Source organism: Ochotona curzoniae, unplaced genomic scaffold (assembly GCF_017591425.1).
Source record: "Ochotona curzoniae isolate NIBS_2020 unplaced genomic scaffold, NIBS_Ocur_1.0 contig_883, whole genome shotgun sequence".
Taxonomy (NCBI): Eukaryota; Metazoa; Chordata; class Mammalia; order Lagomorpha; family Ochotonidae; genus Ochotona; species Ochotona curzoniae.
The window spans coordinates 69,383,077-69,405,807 of NW_024466599.1; the positions used below are offsets into that span (position 1 = coordinate 69,383,077).

Genomic DNA, 22,731 nt, shown 5'->3' on the forward strand with positions numbered 1-22,731 from the left:
CTTCTGGGCATCCCACGTGGGTGCAGGGTCCCAAGGCTTTGGGCCGTCCTCGACTGCTTTCCCAGGCCACAAGCAGGGAGCTGGATGGGAAGTGGAGCTACCAGGATTAGAACCAGCGCCCATATGGGATCCCAGCATGCTCAAGGCGAGGACTTTAGCCGCTAGGCCACGCCGCCGGGCCCCGTTAGGCCAGTTTTACACTTGATCTTAGCCAAAGGCCGCAAAGCGATGCTTGGCCAGTTTTAAAATCAGATTCACGGCTTCCACTTCTCACTTGTTTCTCTTGGTAGATTTAACTGACCACAATTTTCCTTTCGTGCAGAATTCATCAAATGGGTTTTTAAAAGTAGATTCCTATATAGATATGGTTTCAAATATGGATTTTTCCGATCTTAATTGAAAAGAAGAATCTGTGGATTGCCTTGAAAAGTCCTTTTCTGGAGTTACCTGCCAAGACTACTGCTACAGAGTGAGATTTAGTGGGGATACAATCCCAGGCTGTTGGTGGTGTGTGCTGTTTGTTTACTTAGGTCTGATATCAGTAAATGCCTTGAAGTGGTTTTCTAGAAGTCTTGGTTTAAATAGGAGCATTTTTATTGAACAAGTAAGTTGTCAGAGAGGAATTCTCCATTTAAGGCTCAGAAGAGAAAGTGGAGTGTCAACACCTCGCTTTTCCTCCTGAAATGCCATTTGATTCTCAGAAAGTTCTTAGGACTGATTTAGAAAAACAGTTCCCGACTTGTTCTTCATTTATTCCAAAGGGAATAGGTGTGTGTGTGTGTTATCATCACTTTAGCAATTTGAATCCTTCTGTATCTTCATGTTCTTCCCTTCTTTTCCCTTCACATGCGGTAAAAATTTGGGGGGTTTAAGGAAAATGGCTAGCTTTTAATGTGACTTTGACATAGAACGTGTGAACCTGATTGTGAACCTGGGTGTGTAGAAGCCAAATATAGAACTGACAAGATGGTGGTGCTTGGGTTTCTGCAAGCCTAAGGAGCAGGGAGGGTTCAGTGTGTTTCTCAGTGAAATGGCAGCACTCCCTCCAGAAAACAAGGGGTTTTTCTCAGGTTGGTAGAGTGCTTCCAGTGGGAGTATGAAACCCATACACCCTGGAGTTTTAAAGAACAGAGCTTCCAAATGCCAGTGTACCGCTGGATGCTTTGAGAGTCTTGGTGGAATGCAGGTGTAGAACTCGACATTCTCACAGGCTCAGGGGGTACCCGGGCTGCTGCCCTGTGGCTCCTGCTGTCTCAGGCTCAGAGAACAATCTGTGTGAAGATGCAACCACATACAGCTTGGGGCCTGCCAGTTGTGTGCTGGCAATGTAAGTTGATTTTGATTCTCTAGATAAGTTGTTTATTTCTTCTGTGCTTCTGATTGTCAGTTTATTGTGTAGCTCCTCATAGGTACATGGTTATAGATTTGGGTTATAGAAACAAGATCTTTGTAAGTAAACATTGTCCAGTCTCTTTAAGCAGCATAAGTCGGGGAGCTTGTTGAAGTTTGTGTTCCTGTGGGCTGGGGTCTTTGTTATGTTCATCTTGATACATGCAGGGCACTGAGCAGCCTTTCCATTTGTTTCCCATCACCTAGGGAGCTGGTTTCTTACATCGTGGATAGTAGCGATTTGTATAGTCAGGACAGACACTATCTGGCCTGGTTCTATTTACCTTCTGCTGTGATACTAACATTGTGCTGCACCAAACTACACATTTGAGCTGAGTTCTGGAAGGGCTAGCATCAGTACAATAGCTTCAGAAGCTCCATTTACCACTCCAAGATCCAGAACCCATCTTCTGACCAGCAAGATGCCCTCTCTTCAGTGTTTTGTCACTCACCATTTAGAAATGAAATGTGCTAGGGACAACTCGGAATTTTTCAGGCCATTGCTGGCATGCGCCCACTTACATGCAATAACATCCTCCGAATCTCGTTTTTCTGCTTGGCAGCTTATGGATGCATGATGTGAGTTGATGATCCTTGTTTTCTCTTATTCCGTTTCTTAGGTCCTTCCTTTAAAGCAAGCAGTTTGAAAGCTGATAAAAAGTTGGAATTTGTTCCCACAAACTTACACATACAAAGGATGAGAGTTCAAGATGATGGAGGATCAGGTATCTGTTTCTCTGATTTTCTTGTTAAATCACGTTCCATTTCTTCTTCCCCTGGGTGCTTGGTCACAAATTGATCTTCATCTTCCTAGTTTCCCTATAGACTCAGCCTGATGGGCACTTTTGGGGAAGAAACACATCTGAAGGAACTCTGATAGGTCTCAGTTAAGCATCCCAGACCCCTGCCTCTTGACCTTTGCTTTAGGTTTCCCAGTGGGTCTCCATGGCAGGGAGGGGTGCAAGCAGGTGTTTCTGAGTGGCCTCCTGCAGCCTCATGTGGTCCCACCCTCATCAGATAGAACTGCGCTTTGCTGAGGTGGTTGTGCTGGACTCCAGCCTGCCTTCAGAGAGCCTGGGCTATGGGGCAAGTGAGGCAAGGCTGCTTGGAAACAGACCAGAGGGACAGGATCTCAATCGGATATGCATATCCCTGTAGCTGGCTTGTTTGTAGGCCTGAGCCCAGGGTAACAGAGGAGAGCTTTCTGTCATTCAGATCAGAACTACGACATCGTCACCATTGGAGCACCAGCAGCACACTGCCAAGGTTTTAAGTCAGGAGGTCTCCGCAAAAAGCTGCACAAATTTGAAGAGACAAAGAAACAGTAAGTTAACCACAGGGGGTCTCTGGGCCTTATGTGGCTGTGTGATGCCTCTCAGTCCAAAAAGAAATCAAAGTACAACTGCAAAAGCATCCGGCTGTCCAATGCGCTTTTGCGTGGCAGGAGGAGCTGCTGTATGGACCCGGTGTTGCTGTGTGTGTGTGTGTGTGTGTGTGTGTGTGTGTGTGTGTATGACTGAGCTGGGTGGGTGAGGAGGGCACCTTCAAAAGGAGCAGCAAATTATGGTCCACCTTGGAAGCAGTGCAACAGGCAGCCTCCCAGATGGATGTTGCTGGCTTGGTGTCCTGTGGAGTCCCTGGCTAACCTGTCGAGTCCCTCAAGCATGAAGTCTGAAACACGTTGTTTCCTTTCTTAAAGGATAGCAGCAATACACACTCACTGTACAAAGCTACCAACCTGAGTAAGGAACTGGACTGTGCTCTTGGGCTAGAGATGCAGGGATGGCAGGTATAGACCTGACCCTTGGGTGCTGAGGGCCTTGCTCTGAAGCACACGGGTCAGCAGGCACCGTAGGAGGAAGCAGCACCACAGAGAGTGGATGCTGCGGAGCACGGAGTGGACATCAGCACAGCTCTGGGTCAAGGGGCTATAAAGCAGAGCTGTTTGCCCGGATACCTGGGAGGCATGGCTTCTTCTGGAATGTCAACCATCCAAATTTAAATGAGTCAGGGTACAGGTGGTGAAAGACCCCTGGACAGACTACAAAATAGAGGAAGAGGCCTCAAGAGTTCTGATAGTGGAGGGTGATTATGACTTGAGTGTTATGTTGAGGCTGATATGAATAAGAAAGTGAATGAGGCAAGATAGAAAAGTGCGCTTGTCAGGCAGGGTTTTGGTGAAGATAGAGACAGGCACCAGGCAGTTTATCCTGGAAGGACAGAGCGGGTGGGTTGGTATAGAGGGTTTTGAGGATGGATGGAAGGAGCTGAAGTGCTGCTGGAACTGCTTCTGTAGAACATGCAGTTGAAAGGTCAGGCTTCCCAATTAAGAATGGGATATTGGAAGGTGAAGCAAAGTTCCAGGGGGTATCTAGAGACTTCCACAAATGGTCAAGTAGAGCTTCAGGCTTGTGATGAAGTGAACCATTCGGTGACTGTGGTCATATCCAGGACTTAAGAAGTTTGACCTTGAACTGGGATCAGGGAAGGCCTTTGAGACCAGGCAATCACTGAGGGGGGGGGGGTTCTGTAGGACATCTGGAGCATCACTGACCATGCCCAGTGCTGGATGGCCCAGCAGGGAGCAAAAGAGCATGCACTTTAAAAAAAAAGATTTTATCTTACTTTTATTGGAAAGTCAGATTTATAGAGAGGAGGCAAGATAGAAAGAAGAGCTTATGTCTGCTGGTTTATTCCCCTAGTGGCTGCAGTGGCCGGAGCCAAGCGGATCCAAAGTCAGGAGCCAGGGGCTTCTTCCAGGTCTCCTACATGGGTACAGGGTCCCAAGGTCTTGGGCCATTCTTTATTTCTTTTCCAGGCCACACACAGAGAACTGGATAGGAAGTGGTGCAGTTGGGACCTGAACTGGTGCTCATATGGGATCCCGGCGGATGCAAGGCGAGGATTTAGCCACTAGGCTATTGAGCCAGGCCCAAAAGCTTACACTTTTACATGACACTCCTCAGATGTGTTCACAAACTACCTTAGGTTAGAGGGAGTCCAACAAATCTGGAAATAGGAGAAGGAGAAACAAGGATTGGAGTGCATTTTTTGAAAAAAGATTTATTTATTTTTATTACAAAGTCAGATATACAGAGTGGAGGAAAGTCAGAGAGGAAGATCTTCCATCCGATGATTCACTTCCCAAGTGACCGCAATGGCTGGTGCTGTGCCGATCTGGAGCCAGGAGACAGGAACTTCCTTCCGGGTCTCCACGCAGGTGCAGGGTCCCAAGGCTCTGGGCTGTCCTCGACTGCTTTCCCAGGCCACAAGCAGGGAGCTGGATGGGAAACAGGGTCGCTGGGATTAGAACCAGTGCCCATATGGGATCCCGGCGTGTTCAAGGCAAGGACTTTAGCCGCTAGGCCATACCGCCAGGGCCTGGAGTGGATTTTGACATTTCCTGGGACGCCCTCCCAGGCAGCATGCTTGACCTTGACTCAGTCCCACCAAGGGCACTTCGCTGTGCAAACATCTGATAAACAGATCTGCCTTGGGATTCGTGGACTCCAGCATTCCTTAGGGAACTAGAAAGACAACAAAGCTTCCCGTGCCCAACGCAGCTCTGCACAGCTAGCCAGAAAAGTGTGTCTGTCGCTCCATTGCATGTTGCCATGTGGACGGTGTGACTGTGCGATTGGAGGTGGCGTGGGGCCCCCGAGAGAGAAAGCTCCGTAATTCAGTGTGACCAGTCAGGAGGGGGCTGCCTGACTGCTCCTGGCCCAGCAAGGCTGGTGAGTCTGATTACTGCATTGCTCTGCACGTTAACTTCAGTATTCTTTATTCCCCCAAAGGCCTCTGTGTTTTTTTCAGTTATATAGCTTAAATTTTTGTCTGCTATCCTTAATGTCATAGAACCACCAGCAGAAGTGGTTTTGCCCTGTGGGAAGTTTGCTCTGAACATAGGTGTCGCTTGCACCCCAATAGGCTGCCTGCCTCAGACCAGAAGGCAGTGAAGTCACTCTGATGGGTAAACACACTGGGCTTGTGGGTTTGGTTCTTCTTGTACTTGACACCTCCACAGATACTTTTGACCATTTTTTTTCTCAAGAATTGATGTGGCTTTTTAGTGTTTTGTTTGTTTGTTCTGCTTCTGATATTTGCTAACAAACTGTTAATATTGCATTTTGGTTCTTTTCTTTAGCAGTTTTGAGGAGTGTTGGTGAGTTTTCTGTCTGTGGAGAGAGTGTCTGTTCGGTCTTGCCCTCATGCAGAGAAAGCTTGTGCTGTCGCCCCTACCCCGTGTGGTGTGTCATCCCGTGGTGCTGTCACGGGCTCCCAGTGCTGCACCTCATAGACAGAGCTCTCTGTTCCAGCTGCAATGCTCTTTGGGAATGAATAGCCCTTCTGCAGCCCACCATGACACCTTGCAGTCCTGGCATTCCGAGGACAGCCCCGTTCTCCCAGGCTGAGGAAGAGGCCCCTGACCTCGGAGAGCCAGGACCTCAGCACAGTGGGACATCCATTCCTGTTGTCTTTCCTAAGAATCTTGAGCCTTTTCAGTTTTCACATCACCCTCACCTCTTGTAAGGAGGAAACTGGTGTACATTTTCATGATCTCATACAGATTTTTTTAAATAATATAGTTCTGGGGGAATTTTATCCCCAGGGAGGAGGGCAACCAGGGACGAACATTAACTGAGTGACTTTCTCCACCAGAGAACCAGAGGGCAGTCAGAGCCTCCTGTGCCTGGGAGTCTGTAGCGCTGCTCCAGGTCCTGAAGAGAGTCTGTGAAGAACCCCACCCTTCTGAGGCTCTTCATCCTGGGCACAGGGCTGGAGCCAGGAATCCATGAGCCTCTGGCCCTGTAACTGGGCCCTTCTGGGGTGTCTTAGCTATGAGGGGGAATCTGACAGAAGGAAGTCCTGGGGCACCCCTCTCCCCACGCACACCCAGGCTGAGGCCTCTTCAGCTTTCCTCTAAGGGTCTGTTCGCCCAGGGGAACCACAGGTATAGGGAGCAGAGGAGGGCCACAGGGGAAGGAAAATCTCACAGCTTCTGCAGAAATGGCCTTTGGGCTCTCTCCCGACCTTTTAATTCTGGGGCCTCAACAAAGATCACCCTTTCCCCATAGAAAGTCAGTTAAGCACCTAATGTTAGGTCTGGGGATGAGAGTATAGACCTTGGGACAAGAGGAGCTGAAGGCTTGCTGCCAAACAAGCTTGCCCATTGTCAGCTCCCAACCCAAGTGTCTGGTGGAACCTTATCTGGAAGTTCCTAGGGAACTGAGAATAGACTTTCCCTGGCCCCACTGAGTCTGGTTCCCCTCAGGCCTGCATCACCTCTTCTCCAGGACTTCCCTGGAGACAGGTAGGGGATGAGGCGTGGGAAGGTAAACACAGGGGCACTATGTCCCACTTAGAACCTCCATCCTGCTGGTCCTCTACCTTCTGGGAACCGGCTCCATAGAGGTTCATGCTCTGCGAGGGGAGCTCTGCGCTTGCTGTTACTCATCAGCCGCCACCGTTCCAAGGCAGTACCAAAAGACTTTTATTTTTTTTTAAATGGCTATTATTCCCCATGTTTTTAAAAATCTTTTAAGATTTATTTCTTTTTATTGGAAATGCATATTTACAGAGAGAGAAAGAGAGGCAGAGGGAATGAAATCTACATCCCATTGGTTCACTCCCCAAATAGCACAAAGGCCAAAGCTGAGCTGATCTGAAGCCAGGAGCCAGGAACTTCTTCTGGGTCTCCCATGTGAGTGCAGGGGCCTAAGCACTTGAGTTCTGCTGTTTTCATATGCCATAAACAGGGACTGGAACAGAAGTAGAGCAAGAGGGACACAAACCAGCACCCATGTGGGATGCCAACACTGCAGGCAGCAACTTAGCCCTTTATGCCATAGTGCCATATGTACCTCTTCAGTTTAGCCCATGACACACCATGTAGGCTGAAGTCTGTGGGTCTGGAGTGGGGAACTAATATTTGATTCCAGAACCACACCTAGCATACTGCCTCCCGGGGCTACCCAGCAGGAGCACTGGGAACACTGGGTGGTCAAAGGGCGCCCAAGTCTCTTTGCCTGGCTTAAGATGCCCTGAGAGCACATGTGTCCCGAACAGCAAGGTGTCCATACCCTCCCGGCCTCCCTGTTCTGAAGGGCATGTGCCCGTCATGTACAGCAGCAGCTTTTTGAAGTTTGCCCTTTCTCACCCCGCCTCCCCCCATTCATGTCCTATGCATGAAGCCCAGGTGCTTCTGTTAGAACATGGCTTATGATGACACAGAGTGATGTCTTTCTCAGCTTGGCGGGAGGTTATGTATGTGTTGAAGGGCACACAATCACCCACAGACACGGAAGTAGTTCTGCATGTGTAATGCAAATGTTGGGGAACTGGGAAGAGCAGATTTTCAAATTCCATTTTCAAACTCTCTGAAGTGGCAGCTATTCATTTGGAAGAGCGATTGCAGCCTGGAAAGCAGCCGTGTGCCTAAGGCACTCTGTGGAATGACTCGTCGCACCACGTGGCCTCAGTTGTAGTCTGCTGCATGGCTGCTGGCACATCCATTGTTCGTTCTCATGCTGTGGGGGCCGATGTAGTGGCGTTCCTCTCTGGGGTGCTTTGGCTTTGGTGCTTGCATGTTTGCCCTGTAGTCTGCTAAGGACAGGGGCAGCAGCAGTGTCTTGGTGAGCCCTTTTCAAGTGTCCCTGGAAGGGGCCCAGTGCAGAAGGTTCTCAGGCTTGAGCAGGGAGACCACATCTCCAGGGGAGCAGTGGATACTGTGGAGAGAGGCATCATGTCCTCAACTTTCCTCCTCCTCCCAGAACTCCAAGGGCAGCTCTTTGAGGGACTGTGCATGGTCCTTCATCCTGGAAAAGACACCCAGGGCTCACGCCTTCCATTGAAAGAGTCCTCCTTGCTGCTTTCCTCGGCTTCTTTGAGTGGTCTGAAAAAAAGACCTGTTGGATTGGATTGTGATCTGAGTTGAGAAACAAGCAGTTTATTATTGCTATCTAGTGGGACCACACGTGTCAGCTCTACCCCGTGCTACCAGGGAACATGAAGTCTCCAGAGGTTTTTGGCTTGTGCCTGACAGTGGCTGGGCTATACCTTCCACATCACCCTCCATTCACTTGCTGTTGGGTGGTGAGGAGGCAGGAAGAAAGAAGAACCAGGGCATCAAGCCACTGAGGCGTCAGGGGTTCACTTTGGTTTGGCACATTGTTTACTTCCTCTTCAGCTGTCAGATGAGGGTTTTTCAAAGCAGGGAGGTTCTGGAGCAGGAGGGAGGGCAGAAAGCTAAAGTTTCTGGAGATTTGCTGTTTCAGGCACATGAGGGAGAATTATGGGACAATTCTCAGAAAGTGCCGAGTAGCCAAATGAGTAAATATTTTGAGGTAGTGGTTTTGTGTTGTTGTTTTTGCCCAAGTCCAACACATGTGCGGGCTCTCCCTTCACTGTGAAAACCTGACTCTTTCTGGTGTAAGCAGACCCCATGTCTCCACTAAAGTAGTACCTGTAAGTTAACAGACAGGGGTTCTTAGGTCAGGATTGGGAGTACACTGGGTCTGATTGTTAAGTATCTACCTACGTATACATGGCATAAAATGTACAGATATGTACACATATGGATAAAAGACTTAGGCGTGTTGTTGTAGCTCAGGCTTCTACCATATACTCAAAAAGATAGTCTCTCTTTTAAAGATTTATTTATTTTTATTGAAAAGGCAGATCAGATTTATGGAGAGGAGGAGAGACAGAGAAAAAGATCTCCCCAGATGGCCACAATGGCCAGAGCTGAGCAGATCTGAAGCCCGGAATTGGGAGCTTCTTCCAGGTCTTCCATGCGGATGTAGGATCTCAAAGCTTTGGGCCAAGGCTGTCTTTTTGCCCAAAAGCAACTAGACTAGCTGAGAACAACTTTGCAGAGTAGCAGAATGTCTTATATTAGGGTTACTTGTTAGCTGCTGGGATGCTGCTGCCATTCACACTGACTGAAGAGATCCCTAAGAATCAGTTGTTGTCCTTTTTAGCACATCGTCTGGCTGTCAGTCCATAATCTACATACCACAGGACATTGTCAGAGCCAAGGAGATCATCGCCCAGATCAATACGCTGAAAACTCAAGTTAGTTATTACGCGGAACGGCTCTCAAGGGCAGCTAAGGACAGGTCTGCCACTGGCCTTGAGAGGACACTTGCCATCTTGGCAGACAAGGTAGGAGGAGCCAACTTGCTGCATGTGGGCCTGGGGGTTCCCTGGGGTGTTTAAAAGCCACTGGGCAACATACAGGGGCCCGGCATGACTACAGCTATCCACAGAGTCGGAAGGCCTTGAGGGGCACATTGAGGGACTATCTTTAGGGCCATTTCTCACACAGACCCAAGAAGGTTTGGCGATTTTTTTTTTTTTTTAAATCACAGATCTAGATTGGCCAGAGCCCAGGGCTCATGACTCAAGTGCTGCTCCATGCTTACATGTCTTGCATCAAGTGCAGTTCTACAGCACTCTTAGCCATGGCTTAATCAACACTTCATTTTTGCTGCATTTTTATTGTGCTTAATTTTGAGAAAATATACCGCCATCAGGTAAAAGCAGTGTCTTATTAGCACATATGTAGTCGGTAAATGGATTTCTAATGAGAACTATATCTTGATCCTGTTTTGAAAATGCGTAAATGTTTGGAGTTTTCAAAAAGTGCATAGTGAATGCTTATAATGCAGAAACTATGCATCAATTTCAATTTTGGGGGAGCACCAAAATAAACTTTTAACTTTGATTTTCCAGAAAATTGTTTTAAGTGCCTTCCATGCTGAGGGAATGGGTACATCAGATGTTTATAACGGATGATTTTTTTTTTCTGTATTTCTCCAGCTCTGTCAATACACACATACTATACTCACACACACAGATTCTAATGGCACCTCCCCACCCACATTCACTCTTCTGGAGTGAGCGGCTGTTCCTCATCAGAACATGTATTCACATAGGAGAAGATGGAGAGCTGGGAAATAAAGATTTAATTGTCAGCAGTACAGTTGTGAGCCACAGAGTCCCTGTACTGGGTGTCCAGTTATCCAGAGCCTAGGACTTTGGAGATTCAATGCTGAGATGTAAAAAAAACAAGGTGTTGGTCACTGAGTCAAAGAAATTAAGTTGGGACAGAGCCCGGAAAGTCAGTCCGGGTTGGGACACTTGCCCTCCTGAGGAATGTGGCAGGGTGGATGGGAAGAAGGCCAGGCCTCCACTTGTTCACCCCTCTGAGAAAAGGCAGGTCTTCCTGGCCCTCACCCAGACCCAGCAGTCCTGGTTTCTGTGTGCCTACAGACCCGACAGTTGGTTACAGTCTGCGACTGCAAGCTGCTGGCCAACTCCATCCATGGGCTGAATGCAGCACGGCCTGACTACATTGCCTCCAAGGCCTCCCCGACCTCGACTGAGGAGGAGCAGGTGATGCTTAGGAATGACCAGGACACCCTTATGGCCAAGTGGGCAGGGAGAAACAGCCGCTCTTCCCTTCAGGTGGATTGGCACGAGGAGGAGTGGGTAAGTGTACTGCCCGGGCCCATCATCAGGCATGCTACTGAGCTTGGGTTGAAAACTGTGACGTCCCTTGCCAGTCACCCTGCCTCTGAGGGGTCAAAAGGGTTGGCTCCTCTGTGAACAGATCCAGGTTTCTTTGCCTGATGGCTTTTGGAACACCCAGTGTGGGAGAGAGGCTTTGCAAACCTTTGTGTCCATACGGAGAGCAAGGCTGTGCTGGGGGCTGAGCTGCTTCACCCCTGATTGGCAAGGAGTCCTTGCCCTGATGGAGCCTTTCCTCCCTTCTGGCCGCCTCTGTCCTCTGTGTGGCTGGTGCTGCAGCCCAGCTGAGCCTCTCTTGCTTCCTGTCTGCTCTGCTCAGCAGCGGCCCTGCTGTGGGGCCTGTCATTTCTGGAGATGTGGGAGCTCAGGTCAGGATTTGGGGACCACTGCTCTAACGTTGCCCCATGGAGCTTGCCCTGAGAGTGCAATGTGTGTCTCTTGAGGGAGGCACCTGGCACAGCTTGTCATTTGTGAGATTCCTGAGTTACAGAGTCGTTCTATAGCTCTGTTCTCCTAATCAGGATTTCTAAGGATCACTCTGTCTCTCTCACCTCCTCTTCCCTCTTGATCTTGTTTCCATTTCCTCCAGTTCCCTCTGTTCAGTGGTTATAAGAAGTCTGCACACAAAAGAGGAGGAGAAGGGACCAGGTCACCAGGCCTTGGGTCTCTTCTGCCAGTACTTGCAGGCTGTTTGTCCTCTTTGAGAGTTACTAATAGTTCCTGAACTTTCTAAACAATGACCATAGGCCATTGACTCACCAATTTAAATAGGAGATCAGGAATCTCCTAATTGGTACTTCTGTCTTTGGGTCCTTTAAAGAACCTGGTGGTCCAGGGTGGGGACCAGCAGAGGGTTGCTGGTCTGTGTTGTTCATCTCACTGGGAAAGCTGACCCAAATAGTCCTTTTTGGTTTGGAAGGAGAAAGTATGGCTGAATGTGGACAAGAGCCTGGAGTGCATCATCCAGCGAGTGGACAAGCTGCTGCAGAAGGAACGCCTGCATGGCGAGGGCTGTGAGGATGTCTTGCCCTGCACAGGCAGCTCCACCAGCAAGAAAGGTAACCAGGACGGCCATGCCTACTGGATCAGACCGGAGGACCCCTTCTGCGATGTCCCCTCGTCGCCATGCCCCTCCTCCATGCCTGCTGCATGCCATCCTCACTCAGCCACACGTGCGTATGCATCCATGCTTCTCACGCACCACTCCCACCTCCACCTTGACTTTGTGCTGTGTCGCTTCTGTTGATCTATGTCTTCCTGCCTTCCTGCCTTCCTCCCGCACGCAGACTGCAGGGTTTCCAGGTGGAGCAGGGGAATCTCAGTGTATGCAGCAGTAAAACAGTGAGCGCAGACTACTGTGTGTGAATCTGCATCTCTACCAAGGCAGAAGCTCAGGGCCCTCCTTAGGTCACACTATGTTGGAAGTAATGCTGGGCTCCTGGGTCTTCCAGGTTCTTAAACCACCTTGTGAACCTGAAGGAAGCCTGGAGGCAGGTTACCTTTTGATAAGGTTGTGCATTGCATTAGAAGTAGTGGAATGAAGGAAAAGGTGAGTTGTGCAAGGTCATCACTGGACGGACATTAGCAGGCCTGTGGACCTGCCTGAAGACTGATTGTCATGGCTGGGTATGCTTTTGTCTAGCAGAGGCGTATACCAGGGCACTTGGTGGCTCACAAGTTAGTGCAACCTCTCTGCTGGGCCTCTGGGGGCCGTTAAGTTCACCTGTTCTGCACCATCTTTTAGGAAATCCTCAGTAGATGGTAGTGCCATAACAACAAACAAACTGGTTCAGGCACCATCTTCGTCTGTCTGTAGAGGCCTGGGGTGTACAGCTTTAAATCAGGGGGCATGTGTCTTCAAACAGGCAGGTCCTTGGTTGCTGCTGTCAGTGCCTCCTGCCTTTTCCCTAAGCATGGGAGAGGGTTATGGGCAGGTCAGCTCGCTGCAGAGTCATCTTCTGCCTCCTCTTTGCTCTCCTGTGGGCTTTCAAGTCATAGCAAGTAAGACCCAGGTATACCAAGGATTGGGCATCTTAGAAATGGGAGCATTTAAAATCCTTGTTGGGAAATCTCCACTCAGAGCAGAACCGTGCTCCTTTGTCAGAGCCTGTTGATGAACCTTCTTTCCTTTGTAAGATGCCATTTTCTTCTTTAGTCTGCCTGCAGTCTGTTTCCTGGGTGTTGTCTCATTTGAGCCTCTGTTTCAACAGTATTCACATCATCCACTTTTCCATCTGTGGGGGACTGTGGTTTATCCTCCCCAGCCCGTGATTTCATGGAGCTATTTTGTCTGTCTCTACTTGTGTTCTTTTGTTTTTCCTTAATGTAAACTGTTATTTTTCAAATTTCTGAAACTTTGTTACTTATTTCTCTTGTTATTATCTTGTTTGTAATTTATTTTTTTCTGCAGATGATATGGACTTTTTTTAAAAAAAAAAAAAGCAGGAGCTAATTGTTTTAATCAGAGATGTTAATTCTTTCATAACTTAACTTATTCCCCACCCTTCAGGTACATGGCTTAAATATAAGGAAATTCAGTTTTATAGTTATTTAAATGGACATTTGTTTGTGTTACTCAGGGTTTGACTTGTGCTCGTGTGCCATACGGACCAGCTCTGTTGTAATGATGGGAAACAAAGCATACATTTGAGAGAGCCTAACTCAGCTGATCAGTGGTCAAAGGAACCAATGAAACCAAATGCCATTCAGTTAATGACTCTTATACCCTTACTTGACATAATTTTGGTGGAGTGGGCGAGCTGCTCAGACCATAGTGTCAGCAGGGGGCAAAGACCAGATGGTGAGCTTCTTGGAAGGGGCTTCCAAAAGTTCATGAAAAAAATTAAAGTAAGAGATATGTGCATTTCCACAAACTTTTTGAAGATGCCAGATCTTACTTTACAGGGGTACTTCAAAAATTTGGTGGGAAGCTGAACTAAAAGATAAGTTTATTTTGAAGATCTTTGAAATTCATTCATACATATGCTGATCTTCAAAAATTTATATAAAAGTTCATATTAATGAAAACACTATGCATGGATTTCAAGATTGGGGGGGGGGGCACAAAAATAAACTTATCTATTACTTGAATTTTCCATGAACTTTTTGAGGAATCCAGTGTTTTGGTGACTAGCTTGTCCGCAGCACCAGACGGGCTAGCCAGGGGAAAGCTAGAGACACACCCACTAACAAGTCCCTGCTGACTGGAACCATAGACACTGCAGGCTCCTCTCTTTATTTCCTCACAAGTGCTCCAAATTCCTTCCACGCCTGTAGCCTGCCCAGGATCACTCCTTTTGCCCCATCAGTATGGGGCAGCTTCCATTGTCTTCCCTGTGTGTTCTGTGAGTCACTTGGATTTCAAACCAGTTTTTCTTGCACCAGATGTACTCCACAATAGAGCATCCTTGAGTGTGCTGAAATGTGAATGTATGTGAAAAGTCCACATTAAATTTAAAGGCCATTAAATCTGAAGGGACTCAGTGACTTAAGATACGTGACAGGTCATTGTCAGGAGTCCTACAGCATGAACACTTCCCCTCACCGCCCCCAGTTAAAAGATAAACTGGGTTTAATTCCTGTTGCATTCCCAAGAATGGTTCCAACCAGCCATTTGGGATCACCACAGAACCTCCTAAACAGGATCCTAGGCCTGCCTTCTGATGCAAGAACCTGGAGTCCTGGAGCAGGAGTTTGGTGGGGAAGCAAGAATCTGTATCTTTCTTTTTTCCAAGGCCTGGGGCAGTTCTCATTGGCCAGACATGTTTAGTAGCCACTGCTCAGCATCACTCCCCACCACCAAGGCTTTCTCTGTATGATCTGGGTGGTCTCAGGATGTTGGGTTATACCAGCAGTTGGACTTGTCAACTTGGCAGCTTGCTGCTTGATTGAAAGGCAGCCTCTTTGAAACACTTGCATTCCACATTGGAGTGTCTGGTTTGAGTCCAGGTTACTCTACTTCCAATTCAACTTCCTGCTAATGGACACTCAGAGAGGCAGCAGATGATGGCTTAAGTACCAGGAAATCTGCCACCCATGTAGGACTCCCGGAGAGAGTCACTGGCCCCTGGTCACAGCCTGGCTCAGCCCTGGAGGTTGCAGAGATCTGGGGAGTAAACCAGTAGATGGAAAGATCTTTTTCTGTTCCTCTGCAAAATGAAAAATATATTCTTTCTTTCTTTCTTTTTTTTTTTTTTTTTTCCAGTTTAGAAGAGTTGTAACTACTTCTGCCTGTTCTTGGGATCCTTGAAACCACTTTGTTTCGATATCCTGAAAACATTCTTAGAATGTCCAGGCACAATGAAAAATAAACTTTTGTTCCTGTGCTCCCTTCAAACTTGTTTTCTTTTTCTTTTGTTAAGATTTATTTATTTATTTGAAAGGCAGAGTTAGAAGGAGAGGGAAAATCTTTCATTCCCTGGTTTGCTCCCTAAATGACTGCAACAGCTAGGGCTGGGCAAGGCCAAAGCCAGGAGCTAGGAAGTTCTTCCAGGTCTCCCAGGGGGGCCAGAGGTCCAGGTGCTTGGAACATCTCCCTCCACTTTCCCAGGAGCTTTAGCAGGGAGCTGAATAGGAAGTGGAGCAACTGGGACTCCAACCAGTACTCCTATGGGATGCTAGCAGCACAGGCAGTGGCTTAATCCACTGTGCCACAGCACTGGTCCCTCAAGCTTGTTTTCTGTAAGATGGCACCTCAAGCTGACCAGGAATTTTAGAGTTTTGAAGGGAAATGTGAAACTGAAATGAGTATTTCCCCAGTGACTCAGTGTAGATCAATCAGTACTCTTTGAGGACTTGAAGAGACCTAATTCGGAGACTTCACAGGTTATAAAACTTTCACATTTGGTTTAAATCTTCAAGGGTTTTTGGTGTATTTATCTCATTGGTGGATCTTAACATTTTAGATCTTAGCAGTTGCCGTTGAGCCTAGACTTCCCCAGTGAATCAGGATGGCGAGTTCTGTGGGAAGTGGCTGTACTCAACGTGCTGGTCAGTCTCATCACAAGTTTGCTTCCAGATGTTGGGTGTCCGCATGGACTGTGCCACTGCAATGTGACTAATGCGTTATATATAAATCACATAGTAGCACATTAGTTCACTCGTCCAAAGAACATTTGATGTTGAAGTATGAGCAACATGAATGTTGAGGCTGGTGAGTCCAGCATTGCCCACCCTAGGAAGTCTCAATTGCCTTGGAGCAGCCTGACTGCTTTCCAGAGACTTCTAGGGGAAGAGGCCTTGCCTCCCCAGTCCACGTCGCTACAGGCTGGCTGCAGAAGCAGCTGCCTGACATTGAGTTGCTTGTGTTGGAACTGCGTGCTGCTCCTTAATCATCCGTGTTACCCTCCGTTTCTGTGCAGATTGCAGTCCCCCTCCTGAAGAGTCCAGCCCAGGTACGTGGTTTCCGTTCAAGGCTCCCGCCGATGTCTTTACTATTCAGGTAGCGTGTGTAGCTCAGTTACCTAAAGATTGTTTTATGCTGCTAGAGTTGCAAAAGAATTTTCTGTTGTGTAGTGTGTCAGACTCCATAGGTTTGATGAGAGGCCAGGTGAACTGAGGGAATTGTAGCCTGGAGCTACCACATGCAAACCTTGTAGGTGTGTCATAAATATTCCTGAGTTGTGCTAGGCTTCCTGAAGTAGGTGACTTGTCCTAGAGATACCTTCAAATGTTTGTAATGATGCTCCCTGTGTGACCACCTGCACTTGGGAGTGGTACTCTGAAACATAGCCGTTGGGAAAGCCACCAAATGTGACCTTTCTCATCACCAAGCGTTCTCTCTTCTGAGTCTGAGTGCAGCTTTTGAATTCTTCCTGTTGACATGGGCCTCAGTTAGAATTAGTGCCAGAATCCTTTTGCAGTGTTTGCATTTAGAAGCCGATATTTACATAGAAGCAGATATTTACGTTTCTAGTTCAGGGGTTGGCAAAGTAAAGCTCGGGGCTAACTCTCCCATAGTCTGTGCTTGTAAATAATGTTTCTTTGGAAACCAGCTATGCCCACCCATTCCTACATTGTTTCTGGGTACTTTTTGTGTGGCAGCATCAGATTTGTTAACAGTTGCCTAAAGTATTTACTGTCTAGGCCTTTACAGAAAAAGTATTCCGACCCCTGATCTAGTTCCGGTGGAGCTTCTGAATATGGCTGTGGTTTCCCCAGAGCGAGCATGAGCACTCCCCTGACCCCCCATAATATGGTTGGTCTGTTGATTTGTTAAACTGCAAAATCATGGACACAATCAACTCAAAAATTGCCTATTTCTGGCTGGATGTAGATGCTATGGCAGGGTAGTCCATCTTGGTGTAAAGCACAGCTGACCAAGGATGGGGGAAGATGTCCTGATCCGTTCTGTCACTTGTTACTACCCCTGTTTTCTCTCCCAGCACAATGGATCAGCACACAGTGGTGGCACTGGTGGCAGCCCCGCCCCACCACCAATCTGATTAAACATATTCTTAGCTCTATTTACTTTTACCAGTATTTTGTTGGTCTTTTCCAAAAAATCACCGTTGGCTTGAGGAGGTGTCTTAAACCCTGATCCCTTCAACCCTCTAGGTCACTGGGGCCTCTGTAGGTACATAGCAATTTATCCTTGGTCTCTTCCTCCCTGTTACCTGCCTTGGATCCATGTCTTTCCTTCCTCTATGATTTCTGTTGCTGGGCATCTTACCTCCTCAGCTCACCTAGACGTGGGCCAGTATCTTGAAGCTGAGCTGTCTCCCAAGACTCGGTGGTGAAGTGTGGGCTCATGCCCACCTGTGAGCATCAGGAGAAGGGAGGTTGATTGATGAGCCCCCCAACCCCCGAGGACTGGGGTCTCCTGGAGTCTGCAGAACTACACTTGATCTTAGCTAAAACGCCAAGAAGCAATTGGAGTCTGTAGAACTAAGTATCATCCCAGACAGCACACAGAAAATGCTGATCAGTAAAACTGTTTTTGCCAGTTGCATCATTTCTAGAAGTGCTGGTGGCTTTTCCATAGTTGTCATTAAATGGACTAAAATGGTCCCCTCCCAGAGGTTCTTTTGGTTTTGCCTGTAGAGCTGTGTTTTCTTTGTGTTAAAACACATACACATATAAACACACTGTCTCTTTCACCCTTCTCTACAAATGGAGGGGGGCGGCAAAATAAGTAGACATGGCCCATGGACTAGCTAGCAGTCAGCAAGTATCACAGGTTAGCTGGGAGCTGAGGAGTCCCACGTGTCACTGCGGCTCTGCAGTGTCCAGGGCCACACACTCACATTTTCCATTTTTCAATCCAGTGTTCTTTATTGCTGTGACTGACTTATTAAGACCTTGCTGCTGTAGACTTTTCTAAATTTAAGCCTGCCTTTTTCCATTACAGATATAAAGCATTGTCTACAGTGTGCCCACATACTCAGTTAGACCTTTCCCAACTTGTAAACTTTTAGATGTTCTTAAAAATCTGCAACAATAACATATAGTGCATAAGGAATTCTTGTGCATGTCCCAAGTTTTCCTCTAAGTTTGTCTTTCCACAAAGTGCTAACAATACAGGTTATTGTAGGCCGAGTATCCCTTCTTCCAAACTTTCAGATTGTGTTTATTGATGATCAAGGTCACCCTTCTGGCTGGAGAGTGGCATGTTCTAGCTCTTCCTGTGACTCATGCCCTCATCCCAAGAGGACCTGTACTGCTGGACACACTGTTTCACACCATGTTTGGGGCAAAGGGCTAACCAAGTGATCATGGGCCAATACCCATTTCAAGGCTTGGTGACCAGTCTGAAGCTTCAGATATAAAAATAAAACTGATGAGGGCATACTGTCTCTTTTAAAGGCCTTCTGAATAGGAAGTGAAAGGAAGAATCAAGCCAAGGATGTCTGTGAACCTGTTTTTCTCCCTCCAGGCTCTCTGTCTAATAAGTTATTTTGGTACAATATCAAAGTTTCCCTTATATTTCTGAAAGAAAACTTGGGCTAGAAATAGATGGTCCCAGGCTGGAAGGAAAGGGGTTAGCAACACGTCTAAATATTGAACATTACTCCCAAGAATTGGAAATGTGGAAGTCACATGGTGCAGTCTTTCCTCCAGACATGGAAAGTGAGAATTTAACCCAGATGCATAAAAGCCTGGGTGAGGGAGGAGTTGGTCCTTGGCTGCAAAAGGATGGGCTCTCAGTCTTCCATCTTGGGTTGAGACAAGTGAGATGACAGATCTTTTTCCCACTATCCCTGGAGGGAGGGAGGAGCTTGGGGCTTGAGAATTAGAACATTGTGCCACTTCTAGCCTGAGCATAGAATCAGTTAGGCTCACAGGATATAGAAGGGGTTGAGAAGGGGTAATGGGGAAGATGGATCAGTGGCACCCTACCAACTTTCTAGGACCTGAATTTGAAATCTTCATAGATGTAACCATCCCTGTGCCCATGCCCAGGTGAATGGAGTGAGGCCCTCTACCCGCTGCTGACCACCCTCACAGACTGTGTGGCCATGATGAGCGACAAGGCCAAGAAGGCGATGGTCTTCCTCCTCATGCAGGACAGCGCTCCCACCATAGCCACATACCTGAGCCTGCAGTACCGCCGCGATGTGGTCTTCTGCCAAACCGTAAGCTTCGGGAACGCTAGAGGGAGGCCATGTGTACCTCATGGTCTCCTTCAGACATAGTATGCAGAAGCCCCTCTCCCTTCCCTTCTCTTACACACAGCCCCAGGGGGCCACATTGTCTCCTCCCTGTTGCTTGTCAGTTGGTGTAACAGGAAATTCTAGATTTGAACACAGACTCTTATGCTCTCAATATGTATTCACTTCTTCCCTGAGATCTGGCACTGGCTGGCTCTGTGGGCTGTGCAGAGGTGGGGGTGTGCAGATGGCCCCTTGGCTGCCTTGTCTGGGTTTTCCACAGAGGAGCTCCATGGGGACATCAGAGGCACGCGCTGTCAGCACAGTCTATTACATAACTCCATGTTAATGCTTTCTCTTGCCTTTCAGAGAAAGGTTGGGATGAATGGCACATTCTAACAGTTACCCATAATTGAGTTAATAAAGTGAACAGCAAGACAGGTTTGGGCTGGCTTTTGCACTTCTCCCACCTATGGGAGCACAGCTGGTTGCTCCCCGCAGAAAACCTCCCACTGAGAAGCCTCTTCCTGACCACATTCTCTCACTTCTACTCCATGCTGGGGCATCCTCAGTGTCTACCCAGAACTGGTGTGGCTTGTGGGGAGTTAATTCTGAGCTTCTGGAAAGTTCTAGACCTGAAGTCATGTCAGGCACTCCAGGTTGGAGGTTGAGCCAAAGCCAAGTGCACCTTTGGAATGGACAGGGATGGTGAAATCCCAGCATAGTATTCCCCCTCCCCCACTCCATGGCTTCTGCCAGTGCAAACTCCCCTGAAGAAGGAGAGGCTGCCAAAGCCCCTATGAGCATGGCAGGCAGAGGAAACCAGGCCAGCTGTTGTTGGTGAGCAGGTGTCTGTCCCCATCGCCATTTTTTTTGTGTCCCTGCAGCTGACTGCACTCATCTGTGGCTTCATCATCAAGCTGAGGAACTGCCTACATGATGACGGCTTCCTGCGGCAGCTCTACACCATCGGGCTGCTGGCCCAGTTTGAGAGCCTGCTGAGCACCTACGGTGAGGAGCCCACGGGGCTTGGGGTCAGAGGCTGTGGTTCCAGGGTACTCCCAGCCTTGCCTCCTGGCTGGTTTTCCTGATGACAGGACTAACAATGTGCAGGTTGAAATACATACTGACATAGCCCCAATACATAGCATAACACCAAACAGAAGTCTGGTATAGGCACACACCCCTCCTTGATTCTGTTCTTTGGCTGTGTGTCTTGTATTTTGAAGATCTTTCTGGTTGAGATGGGCAAAAGTCATTTAACCAGCAGTACCTGGCTGGGCTGTCTGATTCTGGATTGTTGCTTTTAAGCCAGCGCTGCAAGGGTGCCTGTGTGCAGAGGCCACTTCTCAGCCCTCTGTTGGGACCACTAACAGAATCACTGGGTCAATGGCTAGGGATATTTTTAAATTTGGTAACTATTTCTAAGTTGCCTTCTGGGGGGAAAAATAGAAAAGGCTGCCTTCTTCCTAGTTGTGGTTCCTGTTGTTTCTGAGTAGATGAAAATAGACACCCCTTTATTTTGGCATTTGTCCACCTTCGGTGCTGTAGGAGACTGAGTAGATGCCAAGCCCTGGCACATGGAAGGATCTGGTCACAACAGTGCCTCTCTCCATGTTAAAGGAGGTAGTGCTGCCATGGGGCGGGCAGAGGGGATGTGTCCTGCTTTTCTATATGTCTCCTCATAGCCCTGTGGTTGACCCAGAAAAGACTGGGGAGGATGGTACATGTCCCCACCAGCTGCATCTGTGATGTGGCACTGGAGGGCTGTGGTAGTTTACTCACAGAAGGGATGAACTCAAGCTCAGCACTGTGGCCTAGCGCCCAAATTCCTTGCCTTGAACGTGCCAGGATCCCATATGGGTGCCAGTTCTAATCCTGGCAGCCCGGCTTCCCATCCAGCTCCCTGCTTGTGACCTGGGAAAGCAGTAGAGGACAGCCCAAGCCTTAGGACTCTACACCCGCATGGGAGACCCAGAGGAGGCTCCTTGTCCCTGGTTTTGGATCAGCTCAGCTCTGGCTGTTACACTCACTTGGAGAGTGAATCAGCAGACAGAAGATTTTTAATCTCTGTCTCTCTCCCTCTCTGTATATCTGACTTTGCAATAAAAATAAATCTTAAAAAAAAAAAAAAGAAAGAAGGGATGACTCAGACAGGCCCTCCTGCCCACTTCTCACCCTTCATCATCTGTGTCTGCTCCTAGCTAAGACTGTGCCAGGCTGGGTAGAGTACCAGGGCCTCTGCTGAACAGCCTTTTCCCCTCTCGCACCCAGGTGAGGAGCTGGCGATGTTGGAGGACATGAGCCTTGGAATCATGGACCTGAGAAACGTGACCTTTAAAGTCACACAGGCCACTTCGCATGCACCCACTGACATGCTGCCTGTCATCACAGGAAACCGGTAGATTGTTGATTTAAAATTTTCTTGAGCCTCTCACTTTTGATGGATTGTATTTCATTTGAGGCACTCTCCCCTTTTCAGCTGTTTGCTCTGTTGAGTCACAAATGTTGGTCACAACCCCGTACACTCATTTTATACCTCCTCCCCTCAAGGCTTGTGACCGGCAGCTTGGTTGTCCCTGAGCTTGAGGGCCACTGTGGCTTTCTTATTGAGGCCTGCTCACTGCCCTTCCCAGGCAAGGCAGGCATCCTGGACCTAACCCTGCTCTTCGTCTCTCCCCTCTCCCCCTCATCCAGCGATGGGTTCAACGTGCGGATCCCGCTGCCAGGCCCACTGTTTGATGCACTGCCCCGGGAGATCCAGAGCGGCATGCTCCTGCGGGTGCAACCTGTCCTCTTCAACGTGGGCATCAACGAGCAGCAGACGCTGGCCGAGAGGTATGTGCAGAACCCCCACTGCTCCTCAGGTTCCCAGGGCCCTATGTGCCTTGCCATACCTCCCTTCCTGCACATGGATGTGGTGCTGTTCTTGGCCTTGGAGACACAGCAGTAGGCTGGTTATAGTCTCTGTCTTCAGAGATTTGGCAGGTAGCAGAGAAAGGGAGAGAGAGACAGAGCGAGAGAGAAAGAAAATAGGTGTAGGGAGAAATGTAGGGGCTTTGAGATCCTGAGTGATGTGTCTGCTGAGGTCTGAGAAGTGTTACAGGCTTCCTGGAGAAGGTGACAGCTGAAGTTGGCTTTGATGCATAAGTAGGAATTAATCAGATGAGGTGGGAGAAAGACCGGATGTCCCAGGCCAAGAAAAACAAAGCCAAGGCCTGGC

The 22,731-nt window shown here is 48.3% G+C and overlaps 1 protein-coding gene across 7 annotated transcripts in view; it reads left to right on the forward strand.

Annotated features, from left to right (window-relative positions):
• Nucleotides 1–22,731, forward strand: part of INPP4A (inositol polyphosphate-4-phosphatase type I A) — a 147,843-nt gene that overhangs the window by 108,008 nt on the left and 17,104 nt on the right. The window contains exons 13-23 of one of the 7 annotated variants that reach the window (XM_040993762.1): nucleotides 2,010–2,114; nucleotides 2,605–2,713; nucleotides 5,534–5,551; nucleotides 9,369–9,552; nucleotides 10,663–10,881; nucleotides 11,840–12,092; nucleotides 16,281–16,313; nucleotides 19,321–19,493; nucleotides 20,396–20,519; nucleotides 21,783–21,909; nucleotides 22,206–22,346. In XM_040993762.1, coding sequence (XP_040849696.1) covers nucleotides 2,010–2,114; nucleotides 2,605–2,713; nucleotides 5,534–5,551; nucleotides 9,369–9,552; nucleotides 10,663–10,881; nucleotides 11,840–12,092; nucleotides 16,281–16,313; nucleotides 19,321–19,493; nucleotides 20,396–20,519; nucleotides 21,783–21,909; nucleotides 22,206–22,346 — 1,486 coding nt within the window. The remainder of the gene's footprint in view (nucleotides 1–2,009; nucleotides 2,115–2,604; nucleotides 2,714–5,533; nucleotides 5,552–9,368; nucleotides 9,553–10,662; nucleotides 10,882–11,839; nucleotides 12,093–16,280; nucleotides 16,314–19,320; nucleotides 19,494–20,395; nucleotides 20,520–21,782; nucleotides 21,910–22,205; nucleotides 22,347–22,731) is intronic. The other 6 variants (XM_040993765.1, XM_040993763.1, XM_040993766.1 and 3 more) reach the window with 6 other exon arrangements.